Source organism: Felis catus, chromosome B1 (assembly GCF_018350175.1).
Source record: "Felis catus isolate Fca126 chromosome B1, F.catus_Fca126_mat1.0, whole genome shotgun sequence".
Classification (NCBI taxonomy): domain Eukaryota; kingdom Metazoa; phylum Chordata; class Mammalia; order Carnivora; family Felidae; genus Felis; species Felis catus.
In genome coordinates this window covers 259,472-284,230 of record NC_058371.1, presented here as the reverse complement: position 1 = coordinate 284,230, position 24,759 = coordinate 259,472, and the positions used below count along the sequence as shown (strand labels likewise).

Here is a 24,759-nt window from a genome sequence, read left to right as displayed (position 1 = left end):
TTGTGACCTGAGCTGAAGTCGGCCGCTTAACCGACTGAGCCACCCAGGCGCCCCTTGAGGTCTATTATTAACATGGTGTTTTTCTTGTAAATCATTAAGACAGTTACAATCTGGCTGCCTGGGTGGCTCAGTTGGTTGAGCGTCTGGCTCGATTTTGGCTCATGTCATGGTGCCAGGGTCATGAGATGGAGCCATGTGTCAGGATCCTGGCTGAGCGTAGAGCCTGCTTAAGATTCTGTCTCTCTCTGCCCCTCTGCCTTGCTCACACTGTCTCTTAAAAAAAAAAAAAAAAAAAGGACAGTTACAAACTCTAGTGGTTTCATGTCCAGCATGAATGTAATTGATGTGACTTGATCTGGGGTCTGGGAAGGAATTCTTGAGATGTTTTTGGTGCAAGAAAAAGGTGTTTTTATTAAAGCACAAGGACAGGACTCTTGGGCAGAAAGAGCTGCACTGGGGTTGTGATTGGTTACATGCTTTTAAGTGGAGGAATGTACAAATCAGTTTCCAAAGGGATATTCACATGTTAAAGATGACATAGGATCCAGGAGCCCTGGCTATTATTGTCAAGATAAGGTGTTTTTTTTGCCTCTAGCAAAGCATTAAGATTGGGAGTTCCTGGAGGAATGTCATACTCTGCAGATCTCAAGTATTTGTCAATGGGCTGCAAATTATAAGGAGATTTAATGTTATCTGCATTTCCTTTTGCCTTTGTTTTCCACATCAGCTAACCGTTTCTTTTCTCCCTGCCTATGTTCTCAGGCAGTCGCCAGTACCTGAGGAATGTTTTACCCATCCCACCTTAACTGGGGGACGTTTGGAGGGTGTCTGCTCAGTGTAACTCACACATTCTGTACAATGTAGTCTCCCAAGTCTCCCAGAGTCTAGATTAGAAAAATGAATGCAGGGTGCAACAGAAATTCATGTTCAATTTAGACACCCCATTTTTTTTCTTCAGCTGTACAGTTTCTTGCAAGGTAAGAAATGCAAAGCCATGTGAAGATATGGATTGTCATGTGTTTTTGTTTTGAGCAATGTAAACTTACTTTCCTAAAATATTTTACATGAGGGAAAGTTAAACGCAAAATATCAGCCATCATGTTGAATAAAATATGAGATGGGACTAAATAACATTTTACAGAGACCTGGTTTACTCTTTACTAGAAAAACACACTTCTACAATGTAGAGGATGATGACATGCAGGGGGTTTTCCTTGTTCACCTTTTATCTGGCAGTAAACCTGTATTACATCATTTTGCTTTAAAAAAATGGATATGGTCTAGGTTAGGTAATTATCAATTGGCAACATGATATTGATATAAAACTGCTCTTGGCCAGATACAATAATGGACAATTATGACAACCATAGATAAAGGGAGAAGTTATGTCCCCTTCCCAAAATCACTGTGCCAAATCTGTGTTCAGCTCACGATTTCAAGTATTTAAAACTTCCGTTTCTATAAATATAAATAGAATAACTTTAAAAATAGGGTACAATGTACGGGGCGCCTGGGTGGCGCAGTTGGTTAAGCGTCCGACTTCAGCCAGGTCACGATCTCGCGGTCCGTGAGTTTGAGCCCCGCGTCAGGCTCTGGGCTGATGGCTCGGAGCCTGGAGCCTGTTTCCGATTCTGTGTCTCCCTCTCTCTCTGCCCCTCCCCCGTTCATGCTCTGTCTCTCTCTGTCCCAAAAATAAATGTTGAAAAAAAAATTGAAAAAAAAAATAGGGTACAAGGTATACAGTTTTTTTCTAACTCAGCAAACACATGGAATATTCTCATTTCTGTTCTATAAACTACCTATAAACACATAGATACACACATGTTACAGCAAATGCTCAGCGCCCAGGAAGAGATAAGTGGCACACCCTCGGGGAATCAAAAACTGTATTTATCACCAGTGCTGGTCCAGCAGAGTCACCTCCAAAGGCTAAGCATCTGGCTTGGTATGGGTTTTACTGATCTTTCATGCCTATGTGCTTCCGGGTTGAATGGGACTACTAGTCAAGCTTCTGGTTCCTGGTTTCTGGCTGATGGAAGAGGCAAGCAAGATTACAGAAGCCAAAAGCATTCAAGGGGAGTATCTAACCTTGGACATCGGGCTGGCCCTTTTTACTTGTGTTTCCCAGCTTTCCTTCTCACACAGGGCACCAAGATTGAATGCTACTAGAACAATTTCCTCATAAATTACCATTTTACCAAGTACTAATATACATAATCTCAGAAGAGGAAGTACAGTGCTGAAATCAAAACCGTTTTTTAAATGCAAATTATCAATGTGGTACATTATTTTGAACAAAGGAGAAACTGGCAATATATGAAGTTGTGTGCTATTAGAAGGCCTGTCCCCCTGCTTAAAACAAATGAGAGAAAGTGACTTTGAAAGCCGGTTAGATATATGTGAAACTTTAAAAGAACTTAGAAATACACTTTCTGAATTTGGAAGAAAAGGTAAGGTACTGGAATACTTCTGTTTGGGGTGTAAATAAAATTTTGGAACTTCAAATATGTTAGTACATCTGTTTTTTCAGCTACTTTATATAGCGTTATAAGGAAATGAAACATTAAAAGCCAGTGGAAGCATGTACATAGGGGCCCCATTTCCCCTTGGTGTGCTAAAAAACCTGCATTCAACCCCGTCAATTTGAAAATCTAATTGGCTTTATTAAACGGTTTGTGGGTGGGGGGACATTGCATCCGGCAAGGAGAGGAGGCTCCTCTGAGTGAAATAGGAAAAGGTTTTTAAAGGCCAAAGGAGGGGATTAAAAAGAAAAAGCGTACTAGCAAGGAATGCGTGTTCAGGCAAAGTTGCCTCTGGGTGGAGGCTGGGGTCCATCTGGACCTGCTCCGACTGCCCCGGAAGTTCCACTTTGGCCTCGCAGACTCCCGCGGTGGCTGTCCTTTGAGCGCCCGCGCCGAGTGTCCCTAAAGCGGCACTGCGAAGGCGGAGAGTGGCCCACGCGGGGACACTCAGGAGCGAGGCTCTGCGTTCCCTGCCTGAGAGGCGCCTCCAGGAGGCGGGCGCAGCCCCTCCCCAGCCCATAGCCGTCAGTGCGCGTGTCTCCCCCGTCCTCCCCCCCGTCCTCCCCCCGCCAACCATGGTGGAAAGCTCACGCGCCCCTCTCCCCCCAGAAAGGGCAGGTTTGCGCGCCACCTGCTGGCCGCCGGGAGCAGCGCAGGGGCTCAGAGCCTCCCGTTTAGTGTTGTCTGGCACCCCAGCTGGGGTGGGACATCAAAGCCAAGAACCTAGAAGGGTTAAAGGAAAATTATTTTTCTTCGGGGCACCTGGGTGGGCACAGTCCATTGAGCATCTGAATTCGCCTCAGGTCCTGATCTCATGGTTAATGGGTTCAGGCCCCAAAATGGGCTTTGTGAGGACATGGCAGAGCCGGCTAGGATTCTCTCTCTCCCTCAAAAATATTAAAAGATTTTAACAATTATTTTCCTTCAATAGTTTGGTGGTCTATGGTGGCACCTTTTGAGGCAGTGGCAGAGTGAGCACACTCACTCTGGAGCTGCGGGTGGGATCCTGAAAACTGGGAGAGCCAGAATAGAGTAAGACTTCCTTCCAAAGTCATCTCTCCCAGATAGTGCCTGGCCAAGAAAGGAAAAGAAACATTACTTGTCCCCTCTGCCAACCTGAAAACGAGCTACAATGAAAGGCAGGTAAGTGTTTATTTGGGATTAAAGAATTGCAGTTTGGGGAGCACCAATTCCAGCAGTAACCAGAAAAGTGTCCCATCTGTGGGGTGAAAGCAAGGGGTTTTCAGGAGAGGAAGAGGGGCAATTACATGGCTTGGATAAAATAGGAAGAAAATACGCACTGGTACTAACAGGCAGTAACTATGACCAATTCTGGAGAATATCTCATGGGCACTTGCAAAGAGTGTTTTTTTGCTGCTTTTGGATGAAGTATGCGTGTGCAGTGTACCTCTCTGAAGTCCATCTCATCTAACGTCACTTATGGTTGATGTTTTCTGATTTTGTCTGAATGTTTCATTCATTGTTGGAAGGGTGTATTAACGCCCCCCTTCTATTACATAACTCTCTCTCCCTTAACATCTGTTCATATTTGTTTTATACATGTAGGTGCTCCTATGTTGAGTGAATAAATATTTACACACTATATCCTATTGTTGAATGGACCCCTTATTGTAAGGTAATACCCTTCTTTGTCTCAATAATGGCATTTTATTCTTTTTAATCTTTACATTTATTTATTTTTGAGAGACAGGGGGGGAGGGGCAGAGAAAGACTGAGACAGAATCTCAAGCAGGCTCCAGGCTCTGAGCTGTCGGCAGAGCGCAAACGTGGGGCTTGAATTCAGCTGTGAGATCGTGACCTGAATCAAAGTCGAATGCTTAACCGACTGAGCCACCCAGATGTCCCTCAATAATGGCATTTTAAAATGAAAATTTATACAGGGTTCGGTCACAAACTATCTATGTAACAATCTTTAGTTCATCACTACGACCCACATACATGGTTAACAATATGTAGTCATGACGCATCATCTTGTGCTGTTTTTCAGTTAATATTCAAAGATGCTTTCTAGTTGAATCCAATCATCATAACTACTATTGATGCATGAAAAATAGGCCCTGACCAACACAATGGATTTTTCAGCAACAACTTTGCTTCATATGCAGTTCCAAGAACTATTCTAAAAAAAAAAACAGTTACAAAATTCTGAATTTAGAATTCCCAGATGATGTCACAATCCTACCTTTCTTATATTTTTATAATAGGCCATTAGGCAAAATTATAAATTAATATCTAAATTGTGTGTTAAGACTTTCTTGATAAAGGTTTTTCCTAGTCAGGGATTTCTAATGCAAAGTCTAACCTTTTATCTGATTTTAGCAATGCTATATGTACAGTGTGAGAAACTACATGTTGACTAAGGAATTAAAAATCACTTTAGACTGCCATTCGTTCACTATTATACAGTGTGTGAAACTTCACATGCCTACAATGGTTTTTCTACTAGTCAAGTTTTTTTCCATGCATGTAACAATGAATAACTTCTCCAGCATTAATTTTTGTTATTCTCCTACAGTGACCTCTTTCTGTAAAGATTTTCTTGTGTCATTTCCCATTTAAGGAGATTAGACTGTTATTCACTGGATTTTCTTGTGCACCCTATGACCAGAGGCCAGCTAATGTCTCTTCCCCTTTGATTGTAAATATAGGGTTCCTCCAAATGCAGTTCACTCATGTTGTGTAAGGAGAAGTTAAAAATGAAGGCATTTCCATAATGAATATGACCATGGAACTTCCCCCACCTGAGTCCTCTGGTTGGTTTCACATTAGCGCTGTGGCTGAAGGCACTTCCATGTTCATTCACTAGAATTAGAGTGAGTTCCCTCATGGTCTCTAAGATCAGAGTTTGTAACAAAGGCTTTTCCACATAGAAGACATGTATATGGTTTCTCTGCAGTGTGAGTTCCCTCATGGTCTCTCAGATCAGAGCTTGTAACAAATGCTTTTCCACATAGATGACATGCATATGGTTTCTCTCCAATGTGAATTCTTTCATGTTCTAGAAGATCGGACCTTGTAACAAAGCCTTTTCCACATAGATGACATATATATGGTTTCTTGCCAGTGTGAGTTTTCTCGTGTTTTCTAAGATGAGAGCTTGTAACAAAGGCTTTTCCACACTGATGACATGTATATGGTTTCTCTCCAGTGTGAGTTTTCTCGTGTCTTTTAAGACAAGACCGTCGAACAAAGGCTTTTCCACATAGAAGACATTTATATGGTTTCTCGCCGGTGTGAGTTCTCTCATGTTCTCGAAGGTAAGAGTTTTGAAGAAAGGCTTTTCCACATAGATGACAGGTATATGGTTTCTCCCCAGTGTGTATTCTTTCATGTTCTCGAAGACTGGACCTTATAACGAAGCCTTTTCCACATAGATGACATGTAAATGGTTTCTCACCAGTGTGAGTTTTCTCATGTTTTCTAAGATTAGAGCTTGTAACAAATGCTTTTCCACATAGATGACATGTATATGGTTCCTCACCAGTGTGCGTTCTCTCATGTTCTCGAAGATAAGAGCTTTGAACAAAGTCTTTTCCACATAGATGACATGTATATGGTTTTTCTCCACTGTGAGTTCTCTCATGTTCTCGAAGATTACAGCTTTGAAGAAAGGCTTTCCCACACAGGTGACATTTATACGGTTTCTCTCCAGTGTGAATTCTTTCGTGTTGTCGAAGATTCGATCTTGTAACAAAGCCTTTTCCACATAGGTGACATGTATATGGTTTCTCCCCAGTGTGAGTTTTCTCATGTTTTCTAAGACAAGAGCTTTGAACAAAGGCTTTTCCACATAGATGACATATATATGGTTTCTCACCGGTGTGAGTTCTCTCATGTTCCCGAAGATTAGAGCTTTGAGTAAAGGCTTTTCCACAAAGATGACATGTATATGGTTTCTCTCCAGTGTGAGTTTTCTCATGTTTTCTAAGATTAGAGCTTGTAACAAATGCTTTTCCACACTGATGACATGTATATGGTTTCTCATCAGGGAGAGTTTTCTCGTGTTTTGTAAGACAAGAGCATTCAACACAGGCTTTTCCACATAGATGACATGTATAGGATTCCCCTCCAGTGTGAGTTTTCTCATGTTTTCTAAGATCAGAGCTTGTAACAAAGGCTTTTCCACACTGATGACACGTACAGGGTTTCTCACCAGGCTGAGTTTCCTCGTGTTTTCTAAGACAAGAGCTTTGAACAAAAGATTTTCCAAACAGATAACCTGTATATGATTCCCCTCCAGTGTGAGTTTTCTCGTGTTTTCCAAGATCAGAGCTTGTAACAAAGGCTTTTCCACACTGATGACATTTATATGGTTTCTCTCCAGTGTGAGTTTTCTCGTGTTTTCTAAGACAAGAACTTTGAACAAAGGATTTTCCACATAGATGACATTTATATGGTTTCTCTCCAGTATGAGTTCTCTCATGTTTTCTAAGACAAGAGCTTTGAACAAAAGCTTTTCCACATAGATGACATTTGTATGGTTTCTCTCCACTGTGAGTTCTCTCATGTTCTCGAAGATTAGACCTTGTAACGAAGCCTTTTCCACATAGAGGACATGTGTATGGTTTCTCTCCAGTGTGAATTCTCTGATGTTGTTTAAGGGAACTACGAACAAAGGCTTTCCCACATAGATGACATTCATAAGGCTTCTCTCCAGTATGAATTCGCTTATGTCTAGTTAAAGATGAAAAATACCTGAAGCGCCTCCCACACTGATTACAAGCAAATGGATTCTCTCCTGTGTGACTTATTTTATGGGTATGAAGGTTGGCGTTTCGGGTGAAGTGTTTTCCACATTCATTGCATCTATAGAGTTTCTGTCTAGTGTGAGTTAAGACATGTTGCGTCAATGTGTAGGTGTGAATGAAAACTTCATACCCACTATATACAGAGAGGTTTTCTCCTGCATGACGTTTCTGCTGTTGGGAAAGAGATGAGAGACTGTTATAGGACTTCTCCCAAACATGCATACACCCAGTTCTCTACCTATGAATTCCAGGCTGGCCATTCAGTGGTAATCTCCAACTGAAACCTTCCCCAGATCACTTACATGCACATGGGGTGTTCATCACTGACATGCACAAACATTTTTACCCTTGGTAGCATCTTTATTGGAGGGCTGAGTGTTTTTGAAGGTATCATTATGTGTCATGCCAATAAACCATGGTTATGCAATTATCCATTTCTCAGAACAATTATAGCTTAAATCCAGGCTAATTTCTTCCCCAGATTTAAATTGTCAATCACATTCTGTGAGAAGGTACTTATACTAATTGTTATGTGATTCTACAACTGATGACATAGGCTCCACCCAGGCCTTGAACATGAATAGGCAAGGTTCCTCCTCATGACACTTACTATTGTCCAGCAGTTCAGTGGGTCCTTCATGTAGATATCTTGCATAGATATTATTTCTTGCTTGTTATGGCTTTTTTTCATGCCTAAAATAGTTGAGGAAAAAAAGAAATAAACCTGAGAAACACCTTGAGTAGACTAGGGGAATTAAAGTGTTGACAAGCTCACAAGACCAGGTAAGCACACATGACCAAATAATGTGAAATTGAGGAAAATACTGGTGAATAGATATACATTTTAGAATAGTATCAATTAGAACAAAACTCAATGTTTAAGTTAAGGAAAAATAAAATAATGATGGGCTGTTGCAGAGAATATCAGAGTGGAAATCCTAAAAGAAGGACAGTAGAAATCATGACACAGACCACAATGCGAAATTTCGCCTCCAACGAGGACAGGAACATTGCTTGCCTGAGGTGAAATGTAAGTACAGGTACATGAAGAGAAACTGATGTGGGAGAAATAATGACACAATCTGAGGAATGCTGTCTTACTGGCCACTCACAGTTTCTGAAGCTGTCGTTCACTCAAGGAAATCTGCACTGACATCAATAAGACCCTGCTTACTCACTAGCCTTCTCATACTGAGGCATGTCTGCAGCTCACCTGGACTCCAGCCTTGGGGAGGTCCTCTTTCTTCCCTCCACAGCTCCCCTCTTTGCTCCCACGGGGAGATCACATCTGATCTGAAGAAATGACACCCTATATCAATGGAGAATGGTATGTGAATTTGCAGTTCCGTGCCGAGAACAGCACCTGATATTCTACTATACAGGCAACTGAGGAAGAACGTGAGTGTGGAAGAACAGCCCAGAGGATAACACCTTGAAGACTAAAAACATTGATAAAGGCTCTCAGGCTGACACTGCACCCAAAGACAGTATGATCTCCGGTTGCTGATGGTCCTGCCCAAGCTGAGAGAGAGCAGAAGGCTTAGTGTTTGAATCCAGAAGGAATTAAATGTTCTCACAAGGGGATTAACACTATTTTCAAAGGAATACAATACACATAAACTCCACCAGAATATTCTGTGGAGTTTTATGTGGAAAGTGATACAAGATGTTATATTTTCTACCGTGCTCACCATTCCCACACTGCTTAGGACAGAAAAATATTTAGGATGTTTATTTATTCATTCAAAAAATATGTACTGTATTCCCAGCATTGTTCTGGGTCTTGGAGAAAGTGCAGTAGATACACACTTGGGCCAAGAAGACTGTATTCAAATTATCATGTAACACACATGATGAAAGTAAAGAAAGTTACAAATTCCATCTAGTATTCAGAAATGCTACAAAAGAATATGAATTAGGGCAGACAGCTATATTAGAATATGTGGAAGCTCTCCTGGATAGAAGGTTAATAAACAAAAGGATGGATGGATGGAAGAATGAATAGATGGCGACAGACTCACCCACAGAGACCAGATGACTAATGTTCTCCAGCATCACATCTCTGTACAGCGTTCTCTGGGATGTGTCCATCAGGGCCCACTCTTCCTGGGTAAAGTCTACAGCTATATCTTTGAGGGTCACAGATTCCTAAAATATCAGATATTGTTTCAGTAGGGCCAGGCTGAACAATCCCTAGGGGACAGCTGTCAACATGATAGTGATAGCAGAGTGAGGAACTGTATGTATAGAAACCTCAAATTCCATTTGTGATTCATATCAAATATTCTCCCATGCTGATCTGCTTTCTGCCTTTCAGACACATTAAAAAAACACACAATTACTTCATCATAAAGGAATCTCAATAGGAAATAACCTGGCAACATTCTAATAAGCTAGCAATTTTGACTTTCTGGGTGGTAATTATAACCTAGGTTAAATAGTACTATTGAGAAGTGCCTGGCTGGCTCAGTTGGAAGAGCGTGTGACTCTTGGCCTCAGGGTCATGAGTTTAAGCCCCATGCTCGCTGTAGAAATTACTAAAAAAAGAAAAAAATATATATATACATATATATATGAATAGTGGTACTGAGAGTTCCAATGAGCTAATGTGCAGATGCGTCTTTTACAGCAAACACTTCATATGTACAAGTGTAGGTATATAAACATTAAAGGTAGACACCTATGAAGCAATGCCCAGCATTCTGCAGGATGAACAACTGTCATGCAGAACTTGAGGTCAGCAAGTCGCACCTCTCATGTTACAAACTCACTTGTTCTTTATAAGGTATTAGGGCAGACAGGTCCTGCGGTCCGGTTAGGGGCTCCTGAGATGGCTCGTCCGAAGGATGGCCCCACAGTGATCTCTCCTGCAGTGAGCTCTCCATTCTTAACAACAATGATGACTGCATCAATCCTCCATATGGTAATCCTGTTTTTTCTGTTGAAAGGCAATAGAATCCTCTCGATTACTTGTAGCCTCTCTAATCCTTCTAAAATGGCAACAGGATTCTAAATTTGACTCTAGTTTTACCCACATTCTGCCAAATACAGGGTTAATTTTTTGAAAAATACTCCCTAGGCACTGTTTTCAGATTTCCAATTTTAAAAAGTTTAATTATAATGAGAGAAAATGGGTGAAAAGGGATAAGGGTAGTAAAGAGGATTTAGTCATCTTTGGAAGTTTCCAGATTAGCCAAGTGTATGTTACCAAACCTTTAGTAAGCTTAAAACTGAGGGGAAAAGAAAAGATGGCTGATTTCCTCTCTCACACAAAAGTTTCCTGTACTCTCTGGAAAACTGCAGAGCTGACCTGCTCAAAGGCCCGCCTCCTCAGTGGAGCGTAAACTGCCGGTCTTGCTCATCTCTATCACCTGTCACCACGTGCCAAGGTCACTGCAGCCACTACCATGGCCCACGGGTAAATCACCCACCAACCAAGCTCATACACTGCATGAGGAAGGAAAACTCTGCATATTTCTTTTCTGCAAGGACATCCTTAAGGAGCACGAGATGCACTGTGTAAATCCTGGAAAGGAGACTTCTTCCTGATCCATCCCTGACCAACAAAAAGTATCCTCGCGTCCTGGCAACAATGAACTAGAACCCAGACCCTTGAAAACTGCCTGGATGCACTTAGAAGACTTGGGCCAAGAGAAGCCTTCCCAGCCACAGGCAACAGAGGCATCATTCAGGAGAAGGATCGCATATCCACCCACCTGCAGTTGCATCATCAAGAGTTCGGCCACCACGTCTCTTCCTCCGGATTTCCACTCACTGAGAGTGCAAACCGTATGCAGGAAAAGCTGGGCAAGGAGAGAGAAGCCAAGAGACTCCAGTCTTACCCACAATTCCCAGACCCCCTGGTCATGAATCCCTGATGTGCCTGCATGCAACCCCCCAGCTCCCCCTACAAGAACACGCCACATGCCCTGAGACAATTGTGGGAGCTCTTACTTCCGCTCGGATCAGAAGTGACAAGGCTTTGGCTACCGCTGCTCGTCAATAAGATAGGAATTCATACGAGGCAATGAAAATCATTATTTCTAAGTTAACTGCCAACTTTTTCATAGGGATATTTAATTCCCTCCCTGAACCCCAAACCTAAAAGTGCCTGACTTAGAAAATGTACAATGCAGAGGTTTTGTTTTATGAGGGAATATATTTGTTCAATCTGACATTTTAGTAAAGTTGTAACTGGAATATTGTCGTATATTAGTCATCACCACAAATGACACCCCAGCATTTCATAAATCGTATATTTAAACATGTTGGTAAAGTCTGAATTCTTACCAAAATTTTGTTTGTACTTAAATGTATTTCACGGAAAAATGATATTGTATCACAAACAAAAGTAGACATAACTCACCTCCTTACACCTGGAGTCCAAAAAATAAGGAAGACAAATTCAAAGTTTAATAATAGGACTCTCTGCTTGGAAACTTAAGAACATTCACTTAACTAATCCTCAGAATAGATCCTGCTATTTTCAGTACAGTCACTGTTATGGACCGGATGGCAGTGTCCCCTCCAGCCTCACCCAAGTCCGTATGTCAAAGCCCTAATTCCCCATGTGATGGTACCTGGAGGTGGGGCGTTTTGAGAGGTAATTAGGTTTAGATGAGGTCTTGAGAGGAGGTCCCCGATGAAGGGACTGGAGTAATTCTTAGAGGAACACACCACAGCTCTCTCTCTCTCTACCAAGTTAGGACCCAGTGAGAAGGCAGGCACATCAAGGATACTGAATCTGCTGACACCTTGGTCTTGGGAGTTCCCAGGCTCCAGAACTGTGAAAAACAAATGTCGGTTGTTTAAGCCACCAATGTGTGGTATTTTATTATTGCAGCCCAGAATGACATGGACACATGACACAGTTTCAGGAAACTTTAGCAAGATGAGGAAAGTACATGGCTAAGGAATGATACAGCTAGGATTTCAGTTGTGTTCTGTTTCCCAAACTCAGATTTCTAAACATGGTCCTCTTAAGTGGTATAGCCCCCTGCCAGGTCTTACCAGGAATGCCCTGTCAGATGAAGAACCGGAGATCCCTCCAGCAATCAGAGCCTCTCCCTTTCCAGCTCATCCACTGACACCACTTAAAGTCTATCAGCCCCTAATTCCAACCCTTTTACTGCCCACCTCAATCCCCATGCACTCTTTTCTGCATGCATGCAGGACCAAAAAAAAAAAAAAGAAACTTTATTCCAACTGCATACACGGGACCTATCCCAATGCCTGGTTACATGGCTCGTGCTCAATAACATCTGAGACAAAAAAGCATATTTTGTTAGTTCTGCCTTCTTACCTCCCTTATACATCCATTTCGTCCACCCACTTACCGACCAACACCCTGTGACAGACAACAGTCATGGATTTCTCAAAATCTAAAAATTCGTATAAATAGTTTTCTTCACCCCAACAACTAATGTTCTGACATTGCCTGGGTGTCCAAGGATTCAGTTCATTCTGACACCATCTTCCTGGAGTCAGCATCAGATCCCACAAGTTCAAAGTCTTAGCCCCATGAGACTTCCTCTACTTCAGATGCCAACCATAAATGTAGTGCCCAGACTGCCCACATTTTCTGCCGAGAGCACTGTAGATTCAAGGGGTCCCACAATCCCTCAAATTAGGCTTGGCAATTTTCTAGAATGACTCCTAGAATTTAGGAAAACACTTTACTCAGTTTTACTGGTTTATTACAAGGATGAACAGTCAGATGAAGAGGTACACGGGGTGAGGTCCAGAAGGGTCCCCAGGGCAGGATCCATCAGTCCCCATGGAGGTGGGCAGGAGTACCCTCCAGCAGATGGAAGCTCTCACCAGCCTGGAGGTTGGTCTCCAGTGTTCAAGAGTGTTTCTAGAGCTCAACCTCCAGCAACCACTCCCCTCTCCAGAGGCTGCTGGGTGGGGCTAATATCACTTACAAGCACAAATTTCATTCCTAACACTCTCCAGCTTTAACTTCTTCCCTGCTTTCTCACTGGCCTTGCAAGTAGGACCTTTAGACCTGCCATCGTCTTCAGAAATCCACTAGCCTGCCTCCCCGTCCAGTCCACCCAACTCACCTGACTGTAGTTTGCTCTCAGCCCCTGGGACACAAATGGTTTGGCTTCTTTCAGCAATTTTATACAAGTTCTGTTACCAGGGGAGGGGGAAAGTCTCTAATAGTGCTCCTGCCTACCTCCATGGGGAGTCCTAAGGCTTTGCTCAAATAAGTTTTTAGGAAACTGACTAAAACATCTGTATTTTCTACAAGTTTTCCTAAAAGATATATCCTTTGAGATTCTGTACACAAAGTTTTCTTGTTTTTTAAAAATTTCTTTAAATGATCTCTTCTAAATGAGCCCTTAAACAACGCAGGATCTGATCACGTATCCTTTTTACTCTCTAATAGAGCTCCACTCTCTGTGTGGCACAAGCCTGGTCCACAGTCTCCTACCGCAGACACTCCTTTCTGATGAGCAGAAGTCCTCACTGCCTCAAGGATGGTGCACTGTGATGAGGCTGGCAAGACAGGAACGTGTCAGAGAACCAGGGAAACGAGAACCTGATTACCTTAAATTCCCGCTGTAAAAATTATGCTCCCTTTTGAGAGTTACTATAGGTTCACTTTTATATTTGATACAAACACATTAAGAAGAAAAAAGGGACAAACTGTTCTTTTGGGAACCAAATGCCTGTGCCTGAAATGAAAATACATTGCCTGATTTTTCTTCACAAGTAATTTATTCTTTTATATATGAAGACAGATCCTAAGACGTATATACTTTTTCGTATTATTCAAAAATAGTTGAAACACATCCTATGTATGGGAAAATGAACATTGAAGGTATAATTTATTCATGGAACCTATCTTATTTTGTGCGTGTAGAGCATGGCAGTCAGTAGGATGTCAACTAAATCTGACTTGGAGAAGAGGAAGGGTCTGCTCTAGGATTTCATTTACTTGCCTGGAGATGAAGAGGAGAGGGCTGCTGAAGGTGGTGGCCTGGGCCCAGAAGAATATAGAACCTCTTCTCCTCCAGGTCTTAACTACAGGCAGGCACACTTTGTTGTATTGTGCTTTACAGATACTGCTTTTTACAAAGGTGCGTGGCAACGCCATGTTGATCGGTGCCATTTTTCCAAGGGCAATTGCTCACATTATCTCTGTGTCACATTTTGGGAATTCTCACAATATTTAAAACATTTTCATTATCATATTTGTTACTGTGGTCTGTGCTCAAAGATCTTTGATGTTACTATTGCAATTGTTTTGGGGTGCCACGAGCTGTGCCCATAGGTGTGGGCTACCTTAATCAGTAAGTGTTGCGTGTATTCTGACTGCTCCACCCACCAGCTGTCCCCCTCCTCCTCTCCTTGGGCCTCTTTTCCATGAGACAGCCCTACACCGGCCTCCTAAGTGTTCAAGGTCTGTCACGTTAAATCAAGAGGTAGAAATGAATGAGCTTCGTGAGAAAGGCACGCTGAAAGCAGAGACAGGCTGAAAGCTAGGTGTCTTGTGCCAAAAGGTCAGCCAAGCTGTGAATGCAAAGGAAGAGTCCTTGAAGAAAATTAAAAGTGCAAGTCCAGCGGACACATGGGTGATAAGAATGTGAAGTGAGAGGAGCCTGGGTGGCTCAGTCGGTTAAGCGTCCGACTTCAGCTCAGGTCACCATCTCACGGTTCATGGGATCCGGCCCCGTGTCGGGCTCTGTGCTGACAGCTCAGAGTCTGGAGCCTGCTTAGGATTTTGTGTGTGTGTGTGTGTGTGTGTCTCTCTCTGCCCCTCCTCTGCTCGTGCTCTGTCTCTATCTCAAAAATAAATACACATTAAAAAAAAGAAAGTGAACTGAAACAGACCTATTGTAGATATGGAGAAGGTTTGTGTGGTCTGTATAGAAGGTCACCATTCCCTTAAGCCAAAGCCCAATCCAGAGCAAGGCCCTGACTCTCTTCAATTAATTCTCTGAAGGATGAGGGAGGTGAAGAAACTTCAGAAAAACATCTGATGTGAGCAGAGGATGGTTGGTGGGAGTAAGGAAAAGCAGTCGTCTCCATAACATAAAACTGCAAGGTGAGGCAGCGAGTGCTGATACAGAAGCTGCAGCCAGTTATCCAGAGGATCTGGCTGAGACAATTCATGCTGGTGGCTGCAGCGACCAACAGCTTTTAAGTTGGAAAATCTACTGGAAGCCTTCTGTCGGAAGAAGATGCCATCCAGGACTTTCATAGCCAGAGAGAAGTCAGTGGCTGGCTTCAAAGCTGCAAAGGACAGACTGACTCTCTTGTTAGGAGCTAATGCGGCTGGTGACTAAGTTGAAGCCAATGCCCATGTACCATCCTGAAAATCCTGGGGCCCTTAAGAATTATACTAAGTCTGCCCTGGCTGAGTTCCATCAACAGATAACAAAGGCCGGATGATAGTGCATCTCTTTACAACGTGGTTTGCTGAGTATTTAAGCCCACTGTTGAGACCTACTGCTCAGAAAAAAAAATCCTTTTCAAAATATCACTGCTCATTGACAATGCATCTGGTCACCCAAGAGCTCTGATGGAAATGGACAAGAAGATTACTGTAGTTTTCATGCCTGCTAACACGACATCCATTCTGCAGAATGGCAGGGGCACTGGGGTCACAGACATATGGATTCAAGACCCAGAATGTTGATAAATTATACAGGAATAAAAACTTACAAAGATCTCTATAAGAAAAAAAATCCAAAAACAGATAGAAGAGTTTCCCCTCTTTAACTTGTAGGCACAGTTCTTTTTTTTTTTTTTTAATGTGTATTTATTTGTGAAAGAGAGAAAGAGAGAGGGCGGGCAGGGAGAGAGGGAGACACAGAATTGGAAGAGGCTCCAGGCTCTGAGCGGTCAGCATACAGCCCAACATGGGGTTTGAACTCACAGACTGTGAGATCATGATCTGAGCTGAAGTCAGACACTTAACTGACTTAGCCACCCAGCCAACTGGGCCCTGAGGCACAGTTGTAAATATGACATAGTTGAATAAATCTTGAAAATATTTGTTGTTAGAAAACAAAAGTTGTTTTAAAAACATGTGTTCAGAGAATGTGGTTCTGAGAAAGTAGAGAAATGATAGTGGCAATTATTCATGAGGAGATCAGAGGAAGCGTCATACAGAGAAAAACAGACAAGTGCAAATGCCCGAGGTGGGACAAGCCAAATAGGACTGTGAATTAGCAAGTGGGTGTAGGCACTGGGATAGAGAGTCATAGTAACAAACCTTGGGTGACAGCTAAAGGCTAAGTTTTAATATTTATTAAATATCATTTGTTTTGTGCTGTTTTCATTGCCGGCAAAAAGTATTAGAATCAGTTTGTAATTTTTAGGAAACAAAAGACAATATGGAAGCTTTTTTGAAAGGAAAATGGATAGAAGCATTAATATACAATTACTGAGACAGAGCTCCTTATATTTATCCCAGTACAATGATATCTGATGCACAGTGGAGAAGGCAGACACAGACCTCAAAGGAATAAGATAGAGATACTTAATTTGGGTCTGAAATAGTTGGCTTCCTAGTGCTGGTTCCTTCTATCCTTTTTAGTATTATTATTATTTAATCTTTCATGTATGTACTTATTTTGAGAGAGAGAGTGGGACTGGGGTACGGGCAGAGAGAGAGAGAGGGGATATACAGAACCTGAAACAGGCTCCAGGGTCCAAGCTGTCAGCACAGAGCCTGACGTGGGGTTTGAACCCATGAACGGTGAGATCATGACCGGAGCCAAAGTTAGATGCTCAATCGACTGAGCCGCCTAGGAGCCCCTGGTTCCTACTACCCTTTAACTTAGGAGCACAAGAAAATTAGTTTATCAGACAGAACATAAGCAGTCTTTATTCCAGAAAATAAGAGAATATCAGATCCCTAGGCTCTGCCCTGTTGATACATAATTCCCAAAGATTTCCCAGGGTATTCTAGTCCTTATGTTGTAAGTTTTTATGCATCTCTGATTTCTAACAAGCTTAGAAAATGCAAGATTCCTTGATGGAAGCTCAAGATGATTGAGAGACAGCTGTTATGTCTAGGTGCTAGGAAGGTCTTTGCGGAGTAAGGTGAGCTCAGGGGAATGGAGATTCGGAGACTTGGAGGAGTACTGGGACCTCTTTATAGGAACTCCATAGTGGTTACTGTTCTGTTGCCTAACAGAAACATATCTTCCAATTTCTGAGGTGATTTGAGTTCAAATATTAAATCAACTCAAAGTTTTGAGAAAGAGGGTACCTGGCTAACTCAGTTGGTTAAGCGTGATTTGGGTCAGGTCATGATCTCAGGTTTCATGAGTTTGAGCCCCATTTTGGCCTCTCTGCTGTCAGCATGGAGCCCACTTTGGACCTGTGTCTCCCTCTCTCTGTTCCTCCCCTGTGGCTCACTCTCTCTCACAAATAAACAAACATTAAAAAGAAAAACCATTAAAAAAAAAAAGTTGTAAGAAAGCCAGAAGCATGTCTTCTCTTGTAAATAATCCTTGAGAAGTTATGCAGCATGAGTGGCTGGAATCAGGTAGTGCCAAATTCCAACTGGGATTAGATTTTCCAAAGGAAATATAAAAAAGAGATGTTAACTTACGTTTTCATGTTAAAGTTTATTAAGGGTATATTGGGGCACCTGGGGGTTCAGTGGGTTGAGTGTCTGACTCCTGATTTTGGTTCAGGTCATGATCTCACAGTTCAGGAGTTCGAGCACCATATCTGGGTCTGTGCTGATAGTGAGGAGCCTGCCTGGGATTTTCTGTCTCCCTCTCTCTCCGTCCCTTCCCTGTTCATGCTCTCAAAATAAATAAATAAAACTTTAAAAAAGGTATAAATGAAGCCACTGAAATTTGACAGCTGATTTTTAATGTTTATGGTGTGAAACTTAGTAATAGGAAACCTCCCTAAAATGGAGTGGGGAGATGTGGCAGGGAAAACTTTCACACCCTAGAACACACAGTCAATTGCAGATCCAACAGGAAGAGGGACTGCACCCTTTGGGGACTTGGCCTTGCACGTGGATACTACTCAACAACTCCAGCAGCAGGAAGAGACCTTTCCTCAGCCCCCAGAACAACAGTTCAGCCAGTGAGAAGCCACCACACTTCAAACTCTCAGTTCACTCCAGTGGACTTTTAGCTCACAGCAACCTTCCCAAATTACCCCTTTTCTCCTTAAAAAAGCAAGCCTTCCCTTGGTTCCCATGCTTCCCTACAGTTTTTCTAAAGCTTGTTGTCCCGTATTGCTATTCTCTTTTACACATTCCCAAATAACCCCATCGTCTGTTGTTGCTAAAATAACAGGCAGTTCTACTTTTTTTTTATTTTAAGGGAGAGAGAGAGAGAATGTGCTTTCACACAGGGGAGGGAAGAGGGGCACAGGGAGAGACAGCAACCAAGCAGTCTCCATGCTCAGCTTGGTGCCCGGTTTGGGGCCCCCTGGCAGTTTTGTTTTTAAGGTTAACAATGGCAAACAAGAAACATCCCTATCAAATGTTCCCAGGTATTGAAAAATTAATTTTTCATCAATTAAAAGCAAAATCCACATATTCCCAAATGGTATCCATTTTACAAACCTCATTCATTATCCCAACTTGACATAAAACATTAAGAAATAGAAAACAAAAGCAGTAATCATAATATCCCACACTTGGGGCACCTGGGTGGTTCAGTCGGTTGAGTCCGACTTTGCTCAGGTCTTGATCTCACGATCTGTGGGTTCAAGCTGCAAGGGGCTTTCGGGGCCAGGGGCTTGCTTCTGATTCTGTGTCTTCTCTCTGCCCCTCCCCCGCTAGCACTCTTTCTCCGTCTCTCAAAAAATGAATAAGCATAAAAAAAATTAAGGGCAAAAAAACCCCCACAAAAAACAATATCCCACACTTATCGGGGGCGTGGGTGGCTCAGACGGTTGAGCATCAGACTCTCGATTTTCACTCAGATCGTCCCAGGGTCTGGGATCCAGCGCAGTATTGGCTTGGCTCAGGGTTGCAGCCTGCATTGGATTCTGTCCCTCCCTCTGCCCCTCCGCCGCTAGCACTCTCTCTAAATACAATAAAAGAAAAGAAATAAAAGAATATCCCATGCTTCTCAAAAAAAAAAAAATCTTCAGATAGCTCTGGGAGTCGCCCCAGGAAAACGTAAAGCTGCAACACCGAGGACCTAACGACACAAAGCGATTTTCGGTGACACCCACGCTTCTCCCCCAAGTCCCAGACACTCAGCCTCCCTCTGAGCACCCCCTGCTCTGGGCCACGTCCCGCCGATCCCTCCGGCTCTCCGCCACCAGCACAGATCCCGCCTGCCCTGCCCTGTCAACTAACCCGCGCGCCAAGGGCAGCCGCTGGGGTCCCGCGAGATCCTCAAACCCAGCCCGTCGTGCCCAGCCAATGGGGCTGTGCACACACCTGTCACCCTAACCGGGGCACATCGGCGCGTTCAGTGCAAAAGGCCCAGGGCTCTGAGTCTCACCTGGAATTCCCTGAAACAGTCACGCAGCTAGGGAAGAAGCAGCCAGCTCCCCAGACACCAAGCACCCCCAAACCCACTAGAGCGGCCAGTCCGCTGGCGCGTGGGACACAAGGAGGAGCGGGACCGGAAAGGCGGGGGCGGAAGGGGGAGTGGCCCGCGCCGCAAACCGCCCGCCCCCGCTCGTCCTCCTAGGTCCCGCCCCACCGTGGCGACGTCCAGTCTGGCTCTCTCCCTCAGGTGACAAGTCGTTCCCGGTCTACACTCACCTTCCCTCGACCCGCCGGTCGTTGATTCCACGTCTGGGCGCTCTGCTCACCTTCCTTAGGCTCCGCCTCACGGTGACCACGTATTACGCCCGTCCCGCCCCTCGCCTGACACTCACTCCCCGCTCATCCTCCCTAGGCCGCGCCACATGGCTGGCCACGTCCTACACCGGCCCTGCCCCTCGGCTTTTGTGCGGTTCCCGCTCACCCTCCCTAGGCCCCTCCCCACGTTCCCGATGTCCTATACCAACCGCGCTCCTCAGCGGACGTCCCCAGCCCCAAAATCCGCTCACCCTCCCTAGGCCCAGTCCCGCGCTAGCCACGCCCCAAGCCGGCCCTGTCCTTCAGCTGACGTTCCGTCCTCGTCTCTGCTCACCTTCCCAAAGCCGCGCCCCACACTGGTTACACCTCCCACCGGCTCCGCCCCTCCGCTGACGCCCCATTCCCCCTAAACCTCCCTTAGGCCCCTCCTCGCTCTGCCCACCTCTTGCATTGGCTCCGCCCCTCCGCTTAGGTCCCCTTCTGGTCTCTGTTCAACCTCCTTAGTCCCCGCCTCACGCAGCTCACGTCCTCGCCGGCCCTACCCCTCGGCTTTTGTCCCGTTCCCGCTCACCCTCCCTATGCCCCGCCCCACGTTCGTCGCGTCCTACAGCAGCCCCGCCCCTCAGTGGACGTCTCCGTCCCCTCCCTCTGCTCACCTCCTTAGGCCCTGTCCCGCGCTAGCCACGCCCCAAGATGGCCCTTTCCTTTAGCTGACGCCCATCCTGGTCTTTGCCCACCTTTCTAAGTCACGCCCCACGCTGGTTACGCCCTGACCGGCCCCGCCCCTCCGCTGACGACTCCTCCTGGTCTCTGCTCACCCTCCCTAGTCCCCGCCCACGCCATGTCCTCCCTCGGACCTGGGTTCTTGCTCTTCACGTTCCCCCCACGCCCTGCTACCCCCGGGGCCGCCGCCTCCGCCCCTGGCCCTGATACTGGCCTGACCCCATTCCTCTCCCAGACCCACCTCCGAGCCATTCTCATCCTCCTGCAGTGAGGCCCTGCCGTCGCCAGGCCTTCTATTCCCGGTCACCTTGAGGGCGAGGCCCCAGCCCGGGGCGAGGTCCCTGGGCCCCGGGCTGGGGGAGGGACGACCCCGTTGTGTGACACCTCGTGCTGTACTGTCCCCAAACCTGTTCCCCCGGCCGTACCTGCCAGAGTGTGCCTACATTCCCGATATCCCACTGGAAAGTGAGCTGCTAGGACGTAGACGGCATCCGTTCCGTCGCCGAGTGCCGAGTGGGCGGCGACTTGAGGGAAGAAAGACCGGGAGGGAGACGCCGGGCGACCGCGAAGGGAGAGTGAGTAAAATGAGCAGCCTAGAGGATGCCACGTGGGGGGTCCTGTGCACTGGGGGAAACGGTCGTAGTGGACGGGAGTGCCCGGGCTCGACCCAGCGGGAGCAGCGGAGGGCTGGCAGAGGGGCGGGGGGGGTGGGGTGGGTAGCAGGGGGCACATCCCAAATGCATTCCCTTTTAACCGTATTGTGTGAGGGTCATGCTAGAGGTCTCCGTGCTTTCCCAGCCTTCGTGACATTTTGAAAATATTGTTGGGTCCTAAGCAATTTTACACCAATTTCATGTGCACTCCGTGAGGATATTGATCATTTGTTATATTAACAGAACTAGTCTAACAGCTTCCCGTCGTTCTTGTCATCTTTTGACTGAGCTGGCTGTGAGCTAAGGTTTCCAACTGTATTTTCAAGTTCCCTGTGTCCTTTTTGTACAAATGTTCAGGGATGGTACAAGTTGTTCCCGGCCCCTCCCCGCCCCCCAGGACTTATAAAATTTATTGTCGTTTTTCAGTGTGCGCATCACCTTCTCAGCGGCTTCTAGTCCTGCAGCAGCCTTTCCAGGCAGGCCTAGAAAGCTTCCCTTGAGATTCCCATTTGGGGCAGTGGCATTTCCCAGACTCCTGAAGTAACCTAGGAAGTTCTGGATAGGAATTCAGTAGCATAGACACCGTCTCCAACCTTTCCAGGCAGACACTAGTGGCTCTTGGGTCCTCATGGCCACTTAGAATATTTCCAGAGTCAGGCAGAGCATAGGTGAAGTTCGCGGGGGTCCACAGTAACCACAGAAAGTGGTTCCTGGCATGACTTAGACTTTTTTCTTTTTTTTTTTTTCCGGTGGCTCTGAAGGGTCAAAATGCCCTGGCTGCTGTTTTCACTGTTCCCGTGGCCCACTGGAAAAAGAAGCTGAAATACAGGATGTAGGTTGTCTAATGGACCTGGAACGACGGAGTAAGTGAAAGGGAGTGAGTGAATATCCTATTTTGGTATTCAGTTTTTGCTATGGTACCATACATACAATATCCATTTTTTTCTTCAGATGTGTTTTTCATATGGTACGACTGCAGTGAGCTTGTTTCAGTATTTTTAGAATGGGAATACAAATACGAAATTTATGAGGCTTCTTTCAAGAAGTGATATCTATGAAGTGTGTACTATGTGTGAGATATGAAAGACCAACAGGCCAACAGTCAGGACAAAGTTTTTATGTTACGCATAATGTGTCATGTGTCGTGGAAACCTTATTAGATAATATTTTTACCTTATTTAGCATCATTCATTAGAAACAGTTACTTAGGGGGCGACTGGGTGGCGCAGTCGGTTAAGCGTCCGACTTCAGCCAGGTCAGGATCTCACGGTCCGTGAGTTCGAGCCCCACGTCAGGCTCTGGGCTGATGGCTCGGAGCCTGGAGCCTGCTTCCGATTCTGTGTCTCCCTCTCTCTCTGCCCCTCCCCCGTTCATGCTCTGTCTCTCTCTGTCCCAAAAATAAATAAAAACGTTGAAAAAAAATTTTTAAAAAAGAAACAGTTACTTAGGGGCAGCAAGAACTCACTTTCATAGAGCTCATGGTTTTTGTCATCACTAGGTCAAGTGATGCATGGAAACTATCAAACTTAATGTAAAAAAAGTACTCATGGGTTTTATTTCCTTATGATGTGGTTTCCAAATGGCACATTATATGTTTAGCATGAGGCCCTAGAATAGATTGTCATCCTTATTTCTTATATAATCCAATTCATATCCTAGGAGCAATATTCATTTTTCTTCTCTCTTCTAAAAATACCAGATTACTATTTATATGTGTTCATTTTTTCCAAAATACTGAAAATAGAAATTCACAGAATAGGATAGGGCATGAAAATTCGTCTGAAAACAATCTGTCATTCAGAGACAATTATTATTTTGGTTTGTGCATGTGTTTTCCAGGGAAGCTGGACTTAGGATCCATTTCTGCCTGTCTCCAAAGCCCTGCCTATACCAAACATCAGGCCACAGCCCTGTCTCCGTGCTGACTGCCTTTCTCCACTTCCTGCCAGCCACCCTCATGTCTGGGCTTCTGGGTTTGTGTTCTTTGTCTGGGGCTGTTGATGGACCACCAGGAGGTCCCTGGGTATCCTGTCAGTGTTTCCCAGCCACTAGAGGATGACTTGGGATGGCATCCCAGGTTCTGACACGTACTTAGAAAATTCTGCACAGGCAGCAGCAGGTAGACACCGATGTTGAAATGAATTGTTTCTAAGCTGACGGCCAAGAAGGAATTCTTGAAAAGGTTTTGGTGCAAAAAAAAAATAAAAGGTGGTTTTGTTAAAGCATGGGAACAGGACCTGTAGGCAGAAAGCACTGCACTGAGATTATGAAGACTGACTACTAGAAGGTTTTCCATCCTGTAGAGGGGAGGGTGACCTTAAGGCTCCAGGAAATTGAGCCTATAGGTTCCTGGAGGTCCATTGTTAAACATGGTGTTTTTCTTGTAAATCATTAAGACAGTTAGAAACTGGGCGCCTGGGTGGCTCAGTTGTTTGAGTGCCTGGCTCTTGATTTTGGCTCAGGTCATGATGCCAGGGTCATAGGATTGATCCCTGCCTCCGGGTGCTGGCTGAGCATGGAGCCTGCTCTAGATTCTCTCTCCCTCTGACCCTGTCCCCTGCTCACTCTTTCTTTTTTTTTTTTTTTTATTAAAAAAAATTTTTTTTAACATTTATTTATTTTTGGGACAGAGAGACAGAGCATGAACGGGGGAGGGGCAGAGAGAGAGGGAGACACAGAATCGGAAACAGGCTCCAGGCTCTGAGCCATCAGCCCAGAGCCCAACGCGGGGCTCGAACTCACGGACCGCAAGATCGTGACCTGGCTGAAGTCGGACGCTTAACCGACTGTGCCACCCAGGCGCCCCCACTCTCTCTTTCTTAAAAAACAAACAAACAAAAAAGACAGTCACAAACTCTAGTGGAAGTTTCATACCCAACATGACTGTAAATGATGTTATCCGCATTTCCTTTTGCTTTTGTTTTCCACATCAACTATTTCTTTTCTCCCTGCCTCTGTTCTCAGGCAGTCACCAGTACCTGAGGAATAGTCTACACATCTCACCCTAACTGGGGGATGTTTGTAGCGTGTCTGCTCAGTGTAACTCCTCTCACATTCTGTACAACTCAGTTTCCCAGAGTCTAGATTAGAAAAGTGAATACAGTGGGGCGCCTGGGTGGCTCAGTTGGTTAAGTGTCTGACTTCAGCCTAGGTCATGATCTTGCTGTTCCCAAGTTTGAGCCCCATGTCCAGCTCTGTGCTGACAGCTCAGAGTCTGGAGCCTATTTCAGATTCTGTGTCTTCCTCTCTCTCTACCCCTCCCCAACTCATGTTCAGTTTCTCTCTCTCAAAAGTAAATAAACATTAAAAAAATGAATGCAGGTGCAACAGAAATTAGCATT

General features: G+C 44.8%; 1 protein-coding gene and 2 long non-coding RNA genes across 16 annotated transcripts; 2 read left to right on the top strand and 1 right to left on the bottom strand.

Moving 5' to 3' along the window:
• Nucleotides 1-1,724: 1,724 nt before the first annotated feature.
• On the bottom strand, nucleotides 1,725-21,330 carry LOC102899133 (zinc finger protein 709-like). Of its 14 annotated transcripts, none has more exons than XM_023252250.2 (9): nucleotides 20,004-20,157; nucleotides 11,872-12,075; nucleotides 11,658-11,667; nucleotides 11,008-11,094; nucleotides 10,063-10,229; nucleotides 9,313-9,439; nucleotides 8,505-8,600; nucleotides 7,902-7,984; nucleotides 1,725-7,462 (listed from the first exon to the last, which is right to left on the bottom strand). In XM_023252250.2, the coding sequence occupies exons 5-9, from the start codon at nucleotides 10,198-10,200 to the stop codon at nucleotides 5,339-5,341; spliced, it is 2,568 nt and encodes an 855-aa protein (XP_023108018.1). In that variant the 5' UTR covers nucleotides 10,201-10,229; nucleotides 11,008-11,094; nucleotides 11,658-11,667; nucleotides 11,872-12,075; nucleotides 20,004-20,157; the 3' UTR covers nucleotides 1,725-5,338. The 14 variants fall into 14 exon arrangements, with proteins under 14 accessions (XP_023108018.1, XP_044911069.1, XP_044911068.1 ...); XM_045055134.1 differs by lacking the exons at nucleotides 11,658-11,667; nucleotides 20,004-20,157 and adding exons at nucleotides 19,148-19,311; nucleotides 19,738-19,961; XM_045055133.1 differs by lacking the exons at nucleotides 11,658-11,667; nucleotides 20,004-20,157 and adding an exon at nucleotides 21,191-21,324.
• LOC111560066 lies at nucleotides 5,666-14,491 on the top strand. The gene is made up of 2 exons (XR_002741556.2): nucleotides 5,666-5,800; nucleotides 13,686-14,491. It is a non-coding gene; the product is annotated as an uncharacterized LOC111560066 (long non-coding RNA).
• On the top strand, nucleotides 21,202-23,640 carry LOC111560064. The gene is made up of 3 exons (XR_002741548.2): nucleotides 21,202-21,340; nucleotides 22,180-22,281; nucleotides 23,258-23,640. It is a non-coding gene; the product is annotated as an uncharacterized LOC111560064 (long non-coding RNA).
• Nucleotides 23,641-24,759: the final 1,119 nt, after the last annotated feature.